Source organism: Tetrapisispora phaffii, chromosome 3 (genome assembly GCF_000236905.1).
Source record: "Tetrapisispora phaffii CBS 4417 chromosome 3, complete genome".
Lineage (NCBI taxonomy): Eukaryota > Fungi > Ascomycota > Saccharomycetes > Saccharomycetales > Saccharomycetaceae > Tetrapisispora > Tetrapisispora phaffii.
Genome location: NC_016522.1, coordinates 138,452 through 158,465, shown reverse-complemented (window position 1 = coordinate 158,465; position 20,014 = coordinate 138,452). Strand labels below are relative to the sequence as shown.

The 20,014-nt window shown below is 34.8% G+C and overlaps 9 protein-coding genes across 9 annotated transcripts; 6 read left to right on the top strand and 3 right to left on the bottom strand.

Annotated features, from left to right (window-relative positions):
• Positions 1–74: 74 nt before the first annotated feature.
• Positions 75–2,117, bottom strand: TPHA0C00800 (C2H2-type zinc finger protein; the record flags this gene model as incomplete). The annotated part of the gene is made up of 1 exon (XM_003684622.1): positions 75–2,117. One exon carries the CDS (start codon positions 2,115–2,117, stop codon positions 75–77), a length of 2,043 nt encoding a protein of 680 aa, XP_003684670.1.
• Positions 2,118–2,686: 569 nt separating this feature from the next.
• On the bottom strand, positions 2,687–3,505 carry USB1 (phosphoric diester hydrolase; the record flags this gene model as incomplete). Its single annotated transcript, XM_003684621.1, has 1 exon — positions 2,687–3,505. One exon carries the CDS (start codon positions 3,503–3,505, stop codon positions 2,687–2,689), a length of 819 nt encoding a protein of 272 aa, XP_003684669.1.
• A 565-nt stretch (positions 3,506–4,070) lies between these two features.
• Positions 4,071–5,867, top strand: TPHA0C00780 (choline/ethanolamine kinase; the record flags this gene model as incomplete). Its single annotated transcript, XM_003684620.1, has 1 exon — positions 4,071–5,867. One exon carries the CDS (start codon positions 4,071–4,073, stop codon positions 5,865–5,867), a length of 1,797 nt encoding a protein of 598 aa, XP_003684668.1.
• A 395-nt stretch (positions 5,868–6,262) lies between these two features.
• SLX4 (Slx4p) lies at positions 6,263–8,479 on the top strand (the record flags this gene model as incomplete). The annotated part of the gene is made up of 1 exon (XM_003684619.1): positions 6,263–8,479. The coding sequence occupies one exon, from the start codon at positions 6,263–6,265 to the stop codon at positions 8,477–8,479; it is 2,217 nt and encodes a 738-aa protein (XP_003684667.1).
• Positions 8,480–8,934: 455 nt separating this feature from the next.
• Positions 8,935–11,247, top strand: TPHA0C00760 (M28 family metallopeptidase; the record flags this gene model as incomplete). Its single annotated transcript, XM_003684618.1, has 1 exon — positions 8,935–11,247. The coding sequence occupies one exon, from the start codon at positions 8,935–8,937 to the stop codon at positions 11,245–11,247; it is 2,313 nt and encodes a 770-aa protein (XP_003684666.1).
• A 611-nt stretch (positions 11,248–11,858) lies between these two features.
• On the top strand, positions 11,859–12,650 carry GIR2 (Gir2p; the record flags this gene model as incomplete). The annotated part of the gene is made up of 1 exon (XM_003684617.1): positions 11,859–12,650. The coding sequence occupies one exon, from the start codon at positions 11,859–11,861 to the stop codon at positions 12,648–12,650; it is 792 nt and encodes a 263-aa protein (XP_003684665.1).
• A 182-nt stretch (positions 12,651–12,832) lies between these two features.
• TPHA0C00740 (uncharacterized protein) lies at positions 12,833–13,990 on the bottom strand (the record flags this gene model as incomplete). Its single annotated transcript, XM_003684616.1, has 1 exon — positions 12,833–13,990. One exon carries the CDS (start codon positions 13,988–13,990, stop codon positions 12,833–12,835), a length of 1,158 nt encoding a protein of 385 aa, XP_003684664.1.
• Positions 13,991–14,509: 519 nt separating this feature from the next.
• RPA14 (DNA-directed RNA polymerase I subunit RPA14) lies at positions 14,510–14,953 on the top strand (the record flags this gene model as incomplete). Its single annotated transcript, XM_003684615.1, has 1 exon — positions 14,510–14,953. One exon carries the CDS (start codon positions 14,510–14,512, stop codon positions 14,951–14,953), a length of 444 nt encoding a protein of 147 aa, XP_003684663.1.
• A 592-nt stretch (positions 14,954–15,545) lies between these two features.
• On the top strand, positions 15,546–19,640 carry SAC3 (Sac3p; the record flags this gene model as incomplete). The annotated part of the gene is made up of 1 exon (XM_003684614.1): positions 15,546–19,640. The coding sequence occupies one exon, from the start codon at positions 15,546–15,548 to the stop codon at positions 19,638–19,640; it is 4,095 nt and encodes a 1,364-aa protein (XP_003684662.1).
• Between the last annotated feature and the right edge of the window lie 374 nt (positions 19,641–20,014).

The window sequence follows — 20,014 nt, the reverse complement described above, 5'->3', positions numbered from 1 at the left end:
TATATATATATATACATAATAAATTTATTTTATAAAAATAATTATCTTTGAAACGGTATAGAATTAGGGTATTATTACATATCGAAATTAACGTTAGAATTATCAAACTCTGCCATTTCTGTTTCTTCCAGTTTAACAGATTCCTGTGATAATAGTAGTAGAGATGGATTTTCCATGTTAAAATTAGATGTTTTATTCAGAAATACATTCTTTTCGGTATCAAGATTTAATTTCCCCATAACATCTTTCTGAAGTAAATCACCTTGTTTCGTGCTAGAATTTCCATCTAAATTATCCTTATCTGCTGTGCCTGTTAATGATTCATTTTTTCTTGGTCTTCCACGCTTTCTTGGTGATCTTTTTATTACAATATTTTCATATTGTTTACCACCGATACATATCATTCTACACCTGTGAACAATCAATGCATCTTCACGGTTGAATTTTTTACCACAAGGACACTCAAAAGTTTTTTCTTCATGACATTTTTTATGTCTTAAAAGATCATGATTTCTGACAAAACCTTTATCACATCCAGGCATGTCACATTTATATGGTCTATCTTGTAAATGTGTTTGAATATGTGATCTCACATTATATCTTCTTTTAAATGTTTTCCCACAATCTGGGTAAAGACATTCAAACATTTTACCCTCTAGTTCCTTTACATATATATCAATAGACCCTCTTGGAAGTGTTGTTAATTTTCTCGTTATTTTTACTGGGCTTAAGTTATCTGGTCCATTAGAATTAATCAAATTTAATTGAAATTGTGGAATTTTGCTCTTAAGTTGAGCTTGTGACTTCAACACAGGAGATGATGCTTCATTGACCACTTCATCTATTTCTTCGTTAGACACAGCCTCAGAAGTTCCCTTTTTACTTTCTCTATTGTTTTTATTAGATGTAAATATCAATTTAGAAGTAGAGCTAAATTTATTCACAAAGTTTGAGTCCATGGCATTTGATGTTTCCGATTTCCTTTTAGGACTTGAAACTTTTCTAGGACTATTAGTAGTTGAACCGGGGATTGACGACATAACATTTACGGATGCCTTTTTATCCGAATGTAAACCTAAACCTAACACCATCGAGCCAGCTGATATATTTGTTAGCTTGAGACCATCGTTTAGGTCTCCCGTTATCGACTCAGACAAGTCCATATTTGAATTTCTAGGACTGAAGTTCGTAGAGAAAGCTGGGGATATTAATTGATTATGGTAGGTAATAATATTAGAATCAGTCTTATGCAAAACTCCCAGAGAGTCATCACTAGAATCTTTCATTCCAAAATTCAGTTCTTCAAATAAGTTACCCATCTTTCTCAAGGTGCTACTAGATTTTCTGTAATGCTCTGGTATATGTTCCATTGAATTCTTATTTATGTTCTTCTTCTGCTTCTTAGTTGGCGATTCTAACAATTCGTCACCACCGCTATTAAACATTTGCTCAACTTCATCTAGAGTATTGATGACTTTCAAAGTGTTAAACGTAAATTGGTTTTGCTGTAGTTCAGGACTATTGCTCAAACTCTGCTGTCTCTTCATACTATCTAGTTGTTTTTCTAGTTCCATATTGGCCTCTTTTTGCTGTTCTAAGGCTAACCGTAACTCACGTTGTTGTTTTAGCAAAGTGTTAACATCAGTTGGGTCAAGATTAGCGTCATCATCCATTTGCATGTCATTAGCTTCCTCTGCGTTAAAATCAGAATGTGGCAACTGGAATGATTTATCATGGTTTTGGAAACCGAATATAGCGGTACCACTAATCACTCTCTTGCCTTGTTGTGGATGTTGGTTTACTGAAAAATCCTTTAAAGTCTTTTGAAATGGAGAAAAATCCAAATTCAATTGATCCCAATTGATATCATTCAAATCCCTTTCACTATCCTTTGGAGTTGGGGCCATGAGCACATTAAACTCGTCCAAGCTTGGCGATAGCATTCCATTTCCCAAATCGTTGTCCATATTAGCTGCACTCAATGAACTTGGGTATTTCTTTTTAGTTTTAGGTTTCGATTGCTGGCTATCATTTCCCTTAGGCACACAATAATTACCTAGACCAAATAATTCAGATTGGTTATTTACCCAATTGTCAGAAAAAGCGCCAAACTCCATAATATCAGTTAGTTTTGTTTCGCAACCAGATGGGTCTCAAATAGAGTGCTAGAAAGCTGATCTCACCAGTATTCCTTATGAAGGTGTCTATGTTGTTGATTCTAAAGCAGTACAACTACAAACACTTATGTATATATATGTGTGTAAATATATATATCTGTAACCGAATTTTCAAAAGTGACAGCTAAGTGTGATACTTATATTTGGAGTTAAGGAAATAGAAAAAACATGCCAATTACTATAAACAATCTGAACATAAACAATCCACATCCTGCAATTGATTAGCAATACATGCATGGGATTCCCTGATGTCCTTACTAACTGTTGTTCACACTGTCTTCATGAAAAGTTTCAGGCATCTCTTCTCGAGAGAAAACGATTTCGGTTTTCTATTTACATGTTTCCGAATGAGGAAACAACTCAAACTGTGTTGCCAAAAAGGGGAATCATGTCATGTGACCACGAATAGAAGTACTTTGACAGGCTGGGGTTGCGATGACCTGAGTTAAGGCAATGGGTATACTCAATGGTGATTGTCTGCTTCTTGGATGGACAAGGTCTGGTTCCTCTCAAGTCTGAGGATGCAGCAACTTTATATTAATGACTTTCCTATTAACGTCGCACTTTATTTGTTTGACGGTGAAGGACGGCAGAACCATGAATTCTTCGGCATGTTCATCTGGGTCTAAGAATGGATCCATTGTCTTCTTGTTGTATTTACGTATGAGTGTGTCTGGAGTGTCCAGCATTTTAGCGATTGACATGTGTAGATTATTCAAGCTGACTTCAAACTCTTTAATCCTCTTGTCGGGGAAAATCTCTCTCAAAGATCTGTTGATACAGTTTTGCAGAGGCTTAAATTTCGATTCCAATATCAAGTCTTCCACTTTGTAAACCAAAAACAGCGTTTTTCTCTTGGTGTCCAGCGGAGCAAACCAGATTGGTCTAGCATCAAACTTGACGTCGAATGGACGGATTTCTGCAGTGTGTATTTTCTGCTCGAGCAGCCGATAGAACGAGTTCCTTTGTTCTTGAGATTGAAAGAAAAGATTCTGCGATAAGGATATATGTAGAACAGCCGGCGAGCCCAGCTCAGTAAAGAACAACGGCTCCAGCTTCGTATTACACTTGGAATTGATTTTCACAATGTTATGCAACAATTTCATCCTCATCTCCGTCGACGTCCTGTATTGTATATTAATAAAACCATTGAACATTCCTTGACTATCTCTTCGACTGTACAAGCGCGAGACACTGGGTGCAATATTATATTTATCTAAAACGGCTTCCGATAACTCTGGAACAACCACGTCGGAATCTTGTGCGCGTTTCTCCTCGTCGTCACTGTCCCTGTCACTGTCACTATAGTTATCTCTCAACAAATCCATAATCTCATTACTCTCTTCCAAGACAATGAGCCTAAGTTACGGCGCTCAGTTCCACAAGAAATACCAATGGAAACACGATTTCAAATTCCTCAAGAACCTCCCTCCCCTCCATACAACCAAAACCTTTAGCAACAAACCATCACAACCATTGAATAAGTTCCAAAAGCATCGACCTTCTCTCACTAGTGTCTCTTGCCTGACTGTCTGGCTGTTTATTTATTTCACCAAACACAAAGGCATACCAAGTCGGCAACTGTTTTTCCCGATTTATGCGGCCAATTCTTACTGTTGCATCGAAAAAATTCTATAATCAATCCTTCAAAAGTTCATCAGTGAACGATTTCAATATAATCTGGGTTCACAATGCTATTGTTATTTTAATGGGGAGTGTTGTTTGGATCTTGGTAGAGGAGCGAGTAGCATATCAGCCAGTTTGTGATTTAGGTTCTGTTATTTAATGTTGTTCATGGAAATATCAATCTAAGTTACTCGAGTTGTTGTGTCGTGGAGAGAAAACAGAAGGTTTCATTCAAGGATAACAGAAGAATAGAGGTCAGGTGTTACGATGCCAAAAGACACAAATGAAAGAGAACCAAGGACTCGTTCCATTGGAAATGTTGCAAGAAGTTATCGTGGTGCGTCTAGGTCGAGATCGCAGTCTGGGAATAAGTCTAGACGGGATTCATTAACTATTCTAAGTGGGCCTACGCGTTCTATTCGTACCATCAATATTGAGTCGGATGATGACTATTCTTCGACTGCTTCGCCGTCGACGTATTCGAATCATAGTGATAACGAAACAGAGAATCCTGATTCTAGGGATTCGATGGGGTCTCTCTCGTCAAAGTTACAGTATTTGAAGTTACAAGGAGATTCTGGCAGTTCCGGTGCCAGTGAAGCACTTGAGGTACCGTTCGTTAAAGTCACATTAGATCCTACACTACCAAGAGACTACTTAAAGAAAGATATCTTAACGATTATTGATTCGTTGAGAATCCCGAAATGGCATCTGAGAGGTTCTTTGGGTAAAAATACCATTGATGTTGATAATTTGAAGTTGACGCAAATTACCGGTGCTATGACAAATATGATTTTTAAAGTAGCATACCCAAGATTACCGTCATTATTGCTTCGCGTATACGGTAGTAACAACGATACAATTATAGATAGGGAGTATGAATTGCAAAAACTCGCCAGATTATCTCAACACCATATCGGGCCTTCATTATATGGTTGTTTTGAAAATGGCAGATTTGAACAGTTCCTGGAAAATTCACAGACTTTAAAGAAGAACGATGTGAGAAGTTGGAGGATCTCTCAAAGAATTGCACGTAGAATGAAGGAATTACACACCGGTGTACCTCTATTAAGATCGGAAAGAGGTAGCAGACCTGTATCTTTAAAGTTGATTGACAAATGGATCAGTGTTATTGAAGATGTTGGAGCAACATGGTTAACAGAAAAATCAAATGTCACAGATATTATCCAAGCAAAGGATTGGGATACGTTTAAAAAGGTAGTTTCACGTTACGAGATGTGGTTGTTAGATCCAAATTATAGTAAGACTTCTGAAAAATTGGTCTTCTGCCATAACGACACCCAATATGGTAACTTGTTATTTAGTTCTCCAATGTGCGAAACACCAGATAGCGGAGATTACACACCTGTTGCACAAAATTCTTCATCTTCAATAAGTTCTTTATTCCCTTCAGCATCTAATATATCACTACATGAAATAATTAATCCTTCGAAAGAAGATAAAATTGAAGATAATAAACTTATTGTCATTGATTTTGAGTATGCAGGTGCCAATCCTGCGGCTTTCGATTTAGCTAACCATTTAAGTGAATGGATGCATAATTATAACTGTGACACACCACATAAATGTGAACCTCAAGAATATCCATCCAAGGAGCAAGTTTTAAATTTTTTATATTCTTACGTATCACATCTAAGAGGTGGTGCCAAAACTTCAATTGACGAAGATGTGAAGAACCTGTACAATTCAATTATCAGGTGGCGAGCAGCAGCACAATTATTTTGGAGTATTTGGGCTGTCATCCAGAGTGGCAAATTGGTCAAAGAAAATACGACTATAGTAAATAAAGAAGAAATTGGTCCAGGGGGAGAAAAATATATTATTAAAACAGAAGAATTAGATGATGGACTTGTAAAAGAAGAATCTATTCAAAGTGAAGAAATTGAGAGTCTAACAGGTGTTGATATTGGAAGTTTTGATTATCTCAGTTTCTGCAGACATAAAATAGCATTATTCTGGAGTGACATGATTCAATTAGGTTTAGCTAACAAAGAAGATTGCACCATTCAAGAAGCTATATCTTTAGATACTAAATTTTTATAGAAAAGTTTGTATTAAATAATATGATATCCTTTCCAAAATAAATAAAAATGTTAAAAATCGGTAAAAATTAACTCTTCATATACAATTCTATTTAGTTATTGGTTACGTTAGAAATATAATAACGGCAAATATTTAATGTTGGTCTACTCTTTAGGTTTGATCCAATCCCTTTCTTCCTTTATTGCAAACATCTTTATAGCACCTCAATGTTGTTAAATATTGTGTTCTTCATAATAAAAACGAAAGCGCTTAAATTGTGAAATAGACAGAATTAACATGCAATAGATAAAGAGTAACTTATAAGAGTTTAAAAAGACTGAAGTTTGGCCAAAGTGAAGCCATTGAATAGCCAGATGGCCAGAAAGTCATCATTTCTAATTATATCTCTATGAATAATGGATTTTAGGACAGCACAAAGAAATTTAGAGTTAGTCAATCAGAATGCAGAGAAGGATGACCTTGATGATTTGGAAGCAAATGTCAATACGAGTATTGAAATGGATGAAGAAATTATTGGTACACAAGTACCTTTAGCTATGTTTTCTGATGATGATATTGATCCCATGGATTCAGCTAATTCTAGCCAACATAGTCAAGTTTTCTCACAAAAACTTGCATCAAATAATGAAATTAGATTCGATGAGGTCCAATTACAAACGACTGATTTGGCTTTAGACAATAAAAATACGGCTATGACTACAAAAATTATCGATCAAGTAAAAGATAATTTGAACCTAGAACTTTCCAAAGGGAATGATTCGGATCAGAACAGCATCATAATTATACCTGATGGGCTTCACAAAGCAGGTTCTGATCCCACAGATGACAATATGGATAATCTTATGAATAACAACATGAATAACAATATGGATAACAACATGGATAAAAATATAGATAGCAATATGGATAACAATATGGATAGCAATATGGATGATAATATGAATGATGATACGGGTGATAATATAGGTGACAATAGAGATGAAATATTCATGAACACACAAATACAAGGTAGATTAGACGACTTTGAGAAAGAAAAATTATTGAAATCATCATTAAAATCAACTCTTAATCACTTTAAATATCCCAGATTCGATAGCCCATCAATTGGTAATTCAAAAGAAAATATTGGTGAATTGAAGAAGTCACCAGCGAAAAGTAGACAAAGTAAACTGAAACTTCAGAAGTCAAATAATGATAAGAAAGTAAGTAGAGCAGAAAGGGTACTTAAACTTCTTTCAGGAAAGCATTCTAAAGTGAGAGATATAATATCGATTCAAAGGAATATTGAAGCAAAGAAAACAAAGGCTTCAAAAACTAGTCAAAATTCTATGAAATTTGACATTTACAATGAACAAGAATGGAAACAAATAACACAACTGATATTTGAAGCGTTTCCCAAAGTTAAAGAGTTCGAAATGAAGGAAGTTTATCATTATATATACGGTGAAGAACAAGAGGTCGCAAGCGGGAATATGTGGGAAGCATCTCAAACCCCACTTTTAAGTTTACACGAAGAAAGAAAAGGGGATGAATATAACTATGATAAGTATATCCATCGTCTTCCAATATATTCCCAACCAAGCAATGTAGATGTTGTATCACTATCACAAGTTATGAATGATAAAAGCTTTTCCGAATTTAAATTTCAATCACAAAGTGATGAATACGTCGAGGTTCAGGATAGTACAGATGATGAAGTTTTTGAAATTATTCCAATGAGATCACCATCAAAAAGTGTAATAAATGAAGTTGAAACCGAAAATGAAATGTTAAAATTTCCACCAATTTTAAGACCACCTTCTCAAAAAGGAGACCAACCAATCTTAGATGCAACTACTTTGATTCCGAATACGAATTTTTTTAATGGTGTTATAGACCTAACTCAAGAATCTTTTAAAGCAGTGAACTCTTTGATTTCTCCTGTTAAAACTGATTATATAGAAGCTACTGAGATAACTCAAGTCCAAGTGCCTGCATCTAGAAACATAACACTGCAGAGAGAAAACCAGAGCAATCTTGATTTGAATGAAACCCATTATAATACTGTAAATCTAACACAAGATAACTCAATAACCTATCAATTTTATGGAGATAGAAAAAAAGTACTTGACAATAATTTTAATATTGAGCTTATAGAAAAGTATCAAATCGAGGTCGGAGATTCAGAAGATGAGAATAATGATGATTTAATAGAGCCATCGATCATTGAAATAAAAGTTAGACCAAATACACCGACTAGCTCACCAAATAAATCAGTGAAAGAAATCATTACCTCTCAATCTATGAAAAAACTTAGAGAAAATATGAAAACTATCGGTTTAAAACCATTAAAAAGCAAAGAGAAAATGATAGAAGCTTTAACAGTTGCATCACAAGTATTTGATGCAGATGATATAGGTCTGCACACCCAAAGAGAAGAAGTATACAGGCATTTAACGTTGTTAGTCAAACAAATTCCAAGTTTACTCGAAAAGATATATACTTTCGAACCCGTTTTTATTGAAGATCTAGTATCACAATTGGCTGATTCTAGTCCATTCGTTGAGCATATCGACGAAGTTACTATAAGGGAGTGGGCAGACAAACAAGGCATCTGTCTTCGTAAAAACTGAAAAGAATTCAAAAGTGCATCAATCGTTCCATTCTTTAATATTATTTATCAATGAATACGACAGTTGAACGAGGCTTTTCAGAGAAGATAGCTATTACGTTTATATATAATTAATCATATATAATTACTATATCTGAATAATATATTAAACTGCATTTTATTACCTTCGATGTGATTCATTGGTCCAGCTAGTCAGCATCGACCAATTAATAACTCCACCGAGATGCCCTTATGCGAAAAAAGCTAGGGGGGCACTAAGTTGCATTGTAACATTAAAAAAAGCCAATTATACTTTTTATTCTGTATTATTCAGTTATATTTTCCAATTGTCTTTAGTTGATGCAATTAGAGTAATCAAATATTGCTATAAGTACAACCTTCTACTAGGATATTCAAATAAATATATATATTTTCCATTTTAAGGTCTCAAGTTTAATATTCCATTAATACAAAAAGATGCAGTTGAAGGCTAAAGAGAAGCCATTTGACGATTCAGACATGGAAAAACAAAATGCTATTCCTAAGGATAAAAATATGCCTCGTAAGTCATCCCGTTCATTATCTATTCTTATATTCGTGGTCTATTTTTTTTGTCTTAAAGTCCTTTCATATTCAGTGCACTATTTGACTACAATTAGTTCACCTTGCTCTGATGAAAATATTTTTGACGATAATGAAGCTTACTTTTTAGAAAAATTGAATCAGAAAAATCTGGCAGGAAATTGGTCACAAGTGTACACGTCAATACCACACTTGGCAGGTCAAGGCGAGGTACTTGTTAATTTTACTATCTCTAAATTCGAAGAATATGGACTAAAAGTAGAAAAAGAATCCTATGATGTGTTATTAAACTACCCAGTAGATAATGGTTTAAAACTAGTGTATGATGAGAAAGTCGTTACTTTCGAAGCTACATTAAAAGAAGATGAATTGGCTGATGATCCTACAACAAATGGTGACGATTTAGTACAATCATTTCACGGATATAGTGCTTCAGGTAATGTTACTGCTCAATATGTTTATGCTAATTATGGTACGAAGGAGGATTTCGAAATGCTAAATAAATTAAAGGTCGATATCAAGGATAAAATTGTTATAGTAAGATATGGTAGAATCTTCAGAGGCCTAAAAGTAAAATTTGCTCAGGAGAATGGCGCATCTGGTGTTTTGATCTATTCTGACCCTGGGGACGATTTTTACCAAGAAAAGGATGGTTATAAAGCCTACCCAGAAGGTCCTGCCAGAAATCCATCTTCTGTTCAAAGAGGATCAGTACAATTTTTATCACAAATGCCTGGTGATCCAACAACTCCTGGCTATGCTTCAATTCCTGGTGTCAATCGTAAGGATCCTTATAATTCAATTCCTAAGATTCCAAGTTTACCTGTTTCATTTAAAGAGATAGAACCAATATTAAAGAAGTTAAATGGCTTTGGTGTAAATGCAAAGGACATCAAGGGGGAAAACTGGGTTGGAGGTTTGTCTGAGTTTAAATACTTTACTGGTCCAAACCCTGAATATACACTAAACTTATACAACAAACAATCTTATGATATAAGAAGTATCACTAATGTATACGGTAAATTAGAAGGTGTCTTAAAAGATAAATATATTATTGTAGGTAATCACCGTGATGCATGGATTAAAGGTGGAGCCTCTGACCCAAATAGTGGGACCGCAAGTATGTTAGAAACGATCCGTGGCCTTAAATCTTTAACGAAGGCAGGATGGAAGCCAGAAAGGACAATAATCTTTGCATCTTGGGACGGAGAGGAATATGCATTATTAGGATCAACAGAATATGGAGAGAATCACGGAAAAGAATTAATGAAAAACTGCCTTGCGTATATCAATGTAGACGTTAGTGTAGGTGGTACTAATCTTCAAGTGAGCGCTTCTCCAAGCTTGAATAAAGTGCTAGATTCTTCAATGGCTCGAGTTGATTATCCAGGTGCTGATAAAAAAACGTCGCTGTTTGAGCATTTTTATGATACACCTGATAAGAAGATTGGAATATTAGGAAGTGGATCTGATTATACTGTGTTTTTAGAACATTTGGGTATACCGTCAGTTGACTTAGGTTTTGAAAGCGGGGAAAACGATCCTGTTTACCATTATCATTCCAATTATGATTCTTATCACTGGATGAGCGAGGTTATGGATCCAGGATTTAAGTACCATAAAAGTATCGCCCAATTTTTGGGGGTAATTATTCTAAAACTATCTGACCAAAGAGTTATTCAATTTGGTATACATGATTATGCTGTTGAATTGTCTGGATATTTTACGAATCTTGTTGAGAAAATTCCAAAGCATTGGTTATCCAAGCCACTTAACAAAAGACAACGCTGTCATGCTAAAGGAAACGCTGAAGATGAGATGACTGTACATGATTTAGTGTTAAAAGCAGTGGATAATTTATCATCTTTAATAGCCAACTGCTATGAGTTTGACTTGTACGCGGAAGATCTGAATCAACAGTGGAAACAGGCAAAGAGACTACCAATTTGGAAGAGAGTTTTGTTAGCATTGAGAATTGAAAAAGTGAACCTTAAATATTACTATTGGGAGAGACTATTTATTGTCAAGGAAGGTTTAAACAACAGACCTTGGTTTAGACATCTTGTATTTGCCTCTGGTAGAGATACTGGATATGAAGGGTTCGCCTTACCAGGAATGAAAGAGGCACTTGATGACAAAGATTTTTCTGAATTCTCTAAATGGTTACAGATCACGGCTAAGAAAATTGAACTTCTGAATAAACATTAAATGTTTTCCTAAGTAACCAGTCTCAATTTATTTTTTAGGAATTCAAGGCATTACATGCAATTCTTTTTTAAACTTATATATTCGAGACATATAAATTTTTAGTAAACATCACCAACCAAGGCTGGATTTTTTTATGAAACATTACATATGCATATAATGAACTATGCATAAGATTTTGTTAGGATAGGACTCCTTATTATATTGCTTTTAACCAATTAAGACGTAAAAAAATAGCTTTAAAACGAACCACTATTGCAAAGTTATAATGCAGTAATAGAAAAAAATATCAATAAACTGTATATCAGTAGATCAGGTCATATAATAACAAGTTTATATCAAAGCATCTCTGTATTTAGTGTCATCTCCATTTTATGTCACTTCCGGTTACAGAGTGAAAAAAATTTTTCAAGGTGAGATTCGATGAGATGAACAAATTGATTAATTTCAAAATTAAAAGACAATTATTTAGATTAAGTTTAATAAAAGTGTATATATAAAAGCTAATTAGAAAACTTCATATAACTTTAAATTGGTCAAGAAAAATATTAGTTTCATTTGAAACAATACACGGTAGAAAAATAACTGCAATCTGAGACTAGTTACTTTGAAAAATGGACTACAAAGAAGAGCAACAACAAGAAATCGAAGTTCTAGAATCAATCTATCCTGATGAGCTAACCATTATCAATGATAATTACCCCAATATTCAATTTGAAGTTACTTTGAAACTTGATGTGGAAATTGGACTGGGTTCTTTATCAAAAGAACACATTATTACAGTACATTTTCAATTACCAGAAAATTATCCTGATGAGCCACCAATTATTCGTTTGAAAGCTCAAGAAATATCATTGAAAGATGACGAAGAAGAAGAGGAAGAAGAAGAAGAAAGAGAATTCGATGAGCATGGTAATATAATAGTTTCAAAACTAGAGAATCTCCCTGATAAAATATCTTTCCAGAAATATATGCCAGTGCTAGAATCCCAAATAGAATCCCAGATTGAATCCGATATGTTAATCGGTATGCAAATGTGTTTTACCTTATTATCTACTACCAAAGATAGCTGTGAGACTTGGTTTAGAGACGAGTTAAAGACTTTGGAGCAAGAATATGAAAAGAAGAGAGAAGAAAAGGAAAAAGAAGAACAAGTTAAATTCAATGGTACAAAGGTAACGAAAGAATCTTATTTAGCGTGGAGAGAAAAATTCAGAAACGAGTTAAAAATGGATAGAAAAGACCATGAAAGAAGGGAAGAAGCCCACAATGGTAAACTAACTGGTAAAATGATGTTCGAACGTAACGTTGCAGGTACTAACGATGATATAGATGAAGCAGAAGGAGAGGTAGAGAATAATGATAATGAAGTCAATGACATCGCTAGTAGCTTAAAGAAAATATAGTAATGGATATGTAAGTAAAAAAATAATGCATTGTACATAATTTATAAATTTCAAAAATACTATATTTGAGTTTACAATTGGTTCAGAAAACAATTATATCAAAATCTTATGAAGACTATATGATATTATATTTTATTATTTAACTTTATCAACTTATATGCTCTGCATTATACATTCTATAATTATATTAATGATTTTGAATTTGTAAATAAGTCCATAAATACGTCATTCTTTTTAACTGACGCAGTATCAGCTTCTGGTGCATTATCATTCGATAATCCTGATAAAAGATCTTCATTATTCTTATTATCTTCAATTTTCAACGTAGTGTTATTCATTATCATTTCACTTTGAAATTCACCGAACTCATCATCATCGTCTTTATTGACCTCCTTATTACTTAAATTATCTACAAAATCATTATTATTGGTGGAGTTACTGACTGTTGTATCAAAATCACCAAAGTCTAACAAATCAGGCACTTCATTGGCAGACATAGATGATTGACTCAACTTTCGCCTTTGTTCTTCATTATTCTTAATTCTCTCCTTTAGCAATTCTCTCCTCTTTCTCCTTTCTTCGTCTATCTTAGTTGATGTATGTCTTCTATGTTCGTAATTGACTCTTGCTTGTAGCTCTTCATCTTCATCATCATTAGAATCCTCAACTTCCAAATTATTGTTTGCAATATTGTTTGCGATCTCATTCGTGTCGAAATTAATATTATTAGTCATAATCGCACTTTCATTTGACCTTTGGATCTTCATTTGGTTCTTTTTGTGCTTCAATCTCTCCACATTTAGAATTTCAGGTTCACTCAAATAAGATAATATCACTTCACATTTGGTTCTAATTGATTGTTCATGGATTTCCATCTTCCCATCATTCGAGAACTGAATTTTATAGTTCATAGTCTCTTTATTCAAGATATGTTTATGTTTTTTCAAGCAACTTGTGATTTGCTGTAATTCATCACCATCATTGACGTTTAATAATAAAAAATCTAAAATAACCAAACATTTAAAGACAACTCTCCACTCTGAACCGAAATTGACGTACTCCTTTCTAGCTTTTTCGTATACATTCTTCGAATTCGTAGCAATATGATCAATCAATCTCTTCAAAGTGTACTCAGTAATCAAATACAATGGGACACTATATTTATGTCTCAAAACTTTTTGTAGATGTTTTGAGGTTGGGCCCCAAGCATCAGTATTAGAGGCTCTTCTCACATCAATTTGATACGGCTCATACTGAACAATCATATTCTGCATGAACCTACCAGCATTTCTCAAATCATGCATACCCAGATTCTGAATCTTCTTCGACAATGAATCCATTACTGTATTTTTTATCTCTTTCTTATTCGTAGCTCTCACTGACTATAGCTCTTATATGCCTCTTGGACCAATTGTACCTCTGAAGACCCCTCTCAAAATCGTGGATCAACCTAGGCTGACAGAACAGATTATAGGCATTCAACATATTCCCTAATCAATGTCCCTTTTATAAATACTAGTTCAATCTTCAATGCAAAGGCTTATCCAGTTGTGAAGGTTCCTGTCTAGTACTGTCTTGGAATTTGAATGATGCGACGGATACTGTTCGTCGTCGATGATCTGGAAAATTTTCAAAAATGGCGATGAGCTCTTGTTATCACACAGTGAAGGAACCATCATTGACAACAAGATGAATTAGATGATGAGATGCAATTGAGTTGCAATAAGTTGAGTTATAAGAAATTGGCTTACTGTCTGGAGGAGAAACTGGAGATTAGGGAGTTTCTATATTTCATTTTGTTCTGTTTGGGTTTACTTGAAAACAGACGAATACATACGCCTATATATAACACATACAAGATGATGAAACCAGGAAGAAGATTTAATATTTCTAGCACTTTGAACAGTCCCGTGGTGATCCACAAGAGAGGGCGTTCTCAACATTTGAACAAAGAAGAGGTATTGGCGTTCCTTGATAATTTTATTAGCGAGAAGGAGAATCTTTTGGAGAACGAATTCTCTTTGAGCGCCGCTCAAGAAGGCGGCGATGAGACTGCTGCTGGCACTGGCAATAAATTTGACAACAATCTAACTGTGTCCTTGGCCCAATTGAAGAGATTGCAAAGAGATTTCAAAGGTTTACCTCCTTCAATAGTGATAAAAACCCCGGTTAATGCTTCAACCAACGCGGCTCCTGTTGAAGAAGAACAAGAAGAACAAGAAGAATCAAAAGACGCCAGTGGTAACATTGTCACAAAGAGCGCAAGTGGAGGTAGTAAGATGAAGTTCACAGATGACGATTAGACACACCAATCCCATAGACAAACAAAAAAAAGAGAAGCATACATAGAGAACGAAGGAATTTTCTTCCCTCTAGGTCCCCATATAAGTAAAACCTATTTACGCACATATAAGTTATTTATAACCAATAAATAGAATTTAACTGAAACAACTGGCTGGGAAGAGGGTGGTTACCAATGAATATGATGTTGATATAACATTGAGGTTAGTATTGATCACCTTCAAGTAAGCAGCTTGGTAAGCACTGGGCAAGTTGGGCACCAAAATGGAAAAAAACCCAGCACGTGACTTGATTTGAAAGGTATTTTGTAAGTTCTCACCATGAACAAAAGTGAAGATACTGTTATTTATATATAAGAAACAACAACATTGAATTGATTCAAAGGTAATTGTTGTTAGATAAGAGAGATATAAAATACTAAAGATCAATAATTGTGAGTTTTTTGGTTACCAGGCATTTTTTCACAGATATTTGCGAGAGTCGAGAGAGATATTTTGACTACTCAATTGAGAGATAACACTTCACGCATACAAGGGTAGATAGGACGCATTATTCCAAGTGATTTGATTTTGTTTGATTCTTTGATTGCTATATATGTCTAGCGGATTTATGAATAATCTGCAGGATGGTAGGTCTACTGATTTTTCAAAAAGTGGGTCTCAATTGAAGAACAAGCCTATGCATAAAAGAAAACAATCTCATGAGAGCGAGTTTTCTAAAAACAATGGTAATACTCAGAAGAAGAACGGCCCTAAGAAGTTAATGATGGTCCAGAATGATGCAGTTAAAGATAAAGTTATAGGCTCTATTATGTCGAACCCTTCTAACTTTGGGTTTCAAAAGAGAAACTATAAGAGAAGAGAGTTGCCAAGGTTTTTACTCGGACAGAATCCACAGTTGAAGCCAAGACCATTTAAACAAGACCCATGGGATAAGTTAAACCAGGATAAAATGACTGAATTAGAAAATAGTATAGAAGACTTGACGGAGTTGTATGAGACACTGAAAAAAATGAGAGATAACGAAAGAAAAGTTATGGAAAAGAAAGGACTAGTGGACAAGGCCGATTTTGCGAAAGATTTGAATGATGCTATTGTTTTCCAAGGTACATGTCAAGATATGTGTCCAATTTTTGAAAGAGCAAGAAGAAACGTCGAATACACAGTCTATTCTTATGAAAAAGATGATCCCAATAGTAAAAAGGCTTCTGTTTCAAAGGCTTTGAAAGTTTTTGCAAGACCTGCAGCAGCAGCTGCCCCTCCTCTACCATCTGATGTCAGACCTCCCCATATTCTAGTTAAAACATTGGACTATTTAATTGATAACTTATTACCCACTCTTCCTGCTAGTGAAGGTTTTATTTGGGATAGGATGAGATCTATTAGACAAGATTTTACTTATCAAAATTATTTAGGCCCTGAAGCAATCGATTGTAATGAAAGGATTGTAAGAATACATCTATTGATAATTCATATTATGGTTAAATCGGGAAATGAGTTTTCATTACAACAAGAATTAGAACAATTACATAAATCTTTAATCACTTTATCTGAAATCTATGATGATGTAAGAAATGCAGGCGGTGCATGCCCAAATGAAGCTGAATTTAGAGCTTATGGTTTATTAAGTAAAATTAGAGACCCAGAATACGAGAAGAATATTCAAGAATTACCAGATGAAATTTTTAAAAATGAGCTAGTCCAAATAGCTTTATGTTTCAGAAAATTTATTTCAAACTCTGGCTTCTCAGAAAGAGGTTTTATTCGTACCGAATCATGTCTGAATTTTTACACAAGTTATTTCCAATTGATGAAATCTGGAAACGTTCCTTTTTTGATGAACTCTTTCTTAGAAATATATTTGAATGAAGTTAGATTTTATGCAATGAAGTCACTTTCCCATACTTTGAACAAAAAATCTAAACCTTTAAGTTTAGACTATATCAAAGAAAATCTCTCTTTCAACTCAAATGAAGAAATCATTTCATTTTGTGATTATTATTCGATAGATGTCGTCAATGATGGAATTGATTTAAAAACTTTATCGCACCATTCTCATAGGATACCAGAATCAAAACCATTAAAACAATCATATTTGAATTTTGTGGATAATCAATTGCAACAGCAAAAATACCAACATATAATCAACAGTGGTTTACCAAATATTGATTCATTACCAAATGTTGTTAGTCCGCTTACTGTATCTGTTTCTGAAAATGAGTTCGAAAATGATGAAGAGATGGAGCTTGAAGATGCGACCATGAATCAACAAGTGAAATCATTTACCAATTCGAAACCGTTTTTTGGCAAAGCAGAAGATAAAAATGAAGTTATTTCTTCTGCTCCAAAAAAGAACTCATTACTAGAAGAGAAATTAAAAGCTTTGCGTAAACAAGGAGGAAATAAATTTAATTTACCAAATTTGAAACAATCAAATGTTGTTGATAAAGATGAGGTAAAACTTGAAAAAATTGAAGAAGCCAAATTTAGCACCAGTGACATTCCAATAGAGGCTAAGTTTATTAGCGAAACGACACCAGCCATTTCCAAACCAGCAATCGAATTTAATTTAAACAGTGCATTTTCTGGTGATTCAAAGAAGGGTCCTGATGAATCTTCAACGATGATGTCTTCAATATTCAATAATAACATAGCTAATGAAACTCTAACACCTCGTCCAGCTATTAAAGAATCAATTAAAAAACTTGACTCCTTAGAGAATAAAACAGAAGGTAGTTCATTAAAAGCAAATAGTTTCCAAGGTTTATTTAAAAAAGACGTCCAACCAAAGGGCAACCGTTTTAACGAAACAAAAATTGAACCATCTCCTATTTCTCTTCACACTAAAAAGTCTACAACTGAGTCTGAATTGAAAAAGACTCAGACTATTGCAAGAAAGAATTTAGAAGATGAAAAAAAAAGCATGATAGATTCTCTGTCAAGAAAGCTGTATTATGCATTTATTCATGAACAGTGCTATTTAATATGTAATGAATCAAAAGCTGAAGCCCATTATATTAATAATAAGAAAAAAAATTATTTAAACAAGTGGAAAAGATTATTAAAAAATAAACAAAAAGAAGAAGAAGAAAACAAAAAAAGAAAAGAAGAATTGCTTTCTGTCAATAAGCAATTAGGTGTACCGATCATACGAAAAGTATCGTTGCTGTCGACACCAACTACTCGTAATGTCAGTTCTTCATCTTTTAGAATACCATCTTCAACTATGAAAAGAACTGTATTATCTCCTGTTAATAATGAAAAATCTAGTTTTAACCATAATAACCAAAAGGGTAATACAAACGATATTTGGGAACAATTTGATATTGAACAAATATATTCAAATCCTATCATGAAAAAATGTAATAAGGAGAATATAAAAAGTCACAGTATTTTATTATATAGTAACAATTATAGCTGTGTTTCAACTAAGTGGATGTTACATAAATTTGGACTTTTTGGGGATATGAATTCCCGGGTCATTAAAGGTAAAGATTCATCGTTAACTATTAAAAAGGTAGGACTACAGGAGCCACCGTCTTCACTAGAGGAATCACAATTGCTTGTATTCAATACTGGTGTCACCGCTGCGAACATTTTTGATTTAGAATTAAAGTTAAAACAAGATGGTGAAGATCTAGTTAAATTGGCTTCTAAAATTTCAATATCCACTAACATCAAATTTAGCATTTTGATCGTTTATTGGGAGTCATTGGAGACTACATTTAGTGAAAACGATATTACTAAATTTTTAAAATTACCAAGAATATCAAAATCTTTTGAAAGTGTGCTAGCTGATATTGTTGTGACCAGAATTTCCAACAATTTTCCGGAGGAGTCCTTACGTAGAGGCCTTTGTGAAATAAGTAGCAAATATTCGTTCCAATACACAGAAAAAGGATTACAATCGAGCGAGAAAGGATTGTCAGCACGCTCAATTGCTGGCATCGCTTCCAATGGTGGAAGCAACACTTCTTTAAACTCCAAGAACATTGATGCCAAGATGAAGAAGATGTTGGAGTACGAGAAACAAAAATACAATTCAGAGAGATCCAAGAATAACACGTACGCTCACTTGCAAATACATCTCGCTGCGTCACCCAAAATGAGGAAGAGAAAGCTACCTATTTTGTTCTCCGAAGTACAGAATGGCAAATTCCGAACCCCATCTGCGATATCCATCGATGCAATCTCTTCATCACCTAGCGTATCCTCCCACTTGGCCAACAAATTCAGAAAGACCCAACAGCGTATTATCAGCGCACCTGACATGGTTGCACCGGGAACACCTAGTTACATCAACAACCTACCACGCGCTAACTTGCAACTACCATTACGATTACCATCCTTGGAGGTGACACCTGTGATCTCGAGAAAAGTGACCCCGAATAGCCACATCTTAGCTACCACCATGATATCCGGTGACACAAGCAATGGAGCACTAAACCACTCTGTTACATCTTCCGCTACTAGGTGGAACACCAGCAATGTAATAACCGCCACGCCAGTCGTCCAAACGTCAACAATGCATGTGCCAGTGACCCACAAGCGTTCCACTACACCACGTCATGAGACCTTCCATGGCTCAATAAGAACTCCATCGGGAGGGAAGACCAACTCCACAAGAGTCTCGAGTCTTAACAACCTGAGGACGCTAATAGACTCTGTCAAGAAGCGTGCACACGACTAGCCGTTTGCATATATGTATACACACAGTGGCATTCGTCATCCATGTATATGCATGTACATTCATATACATATATAGTACTATATAGATTGACACTGTAATTAATTTTGATGCATTTTTAGACATTCTCCGAGATACCCACACCCACACACCGCAGCGTTCTCCTACCTCAAATTTCTCGATTAGGCAAAATTAGTTGCTTGGCGCTCGAGGCCCGCCGCCAGCGACCGGCTTCGGAGAAAAGAAGGTGGAGGGAATGTGGTTACCCGCCCAAACTGCAGCGAACGGCCTCCTTTTCAGTTGCCTCTGCAGGCTTTTGTAACAGGCAGGGTCTCCATGACGCGATTTGGGATGCAGGGCTTTCTCCGGTGAAAACG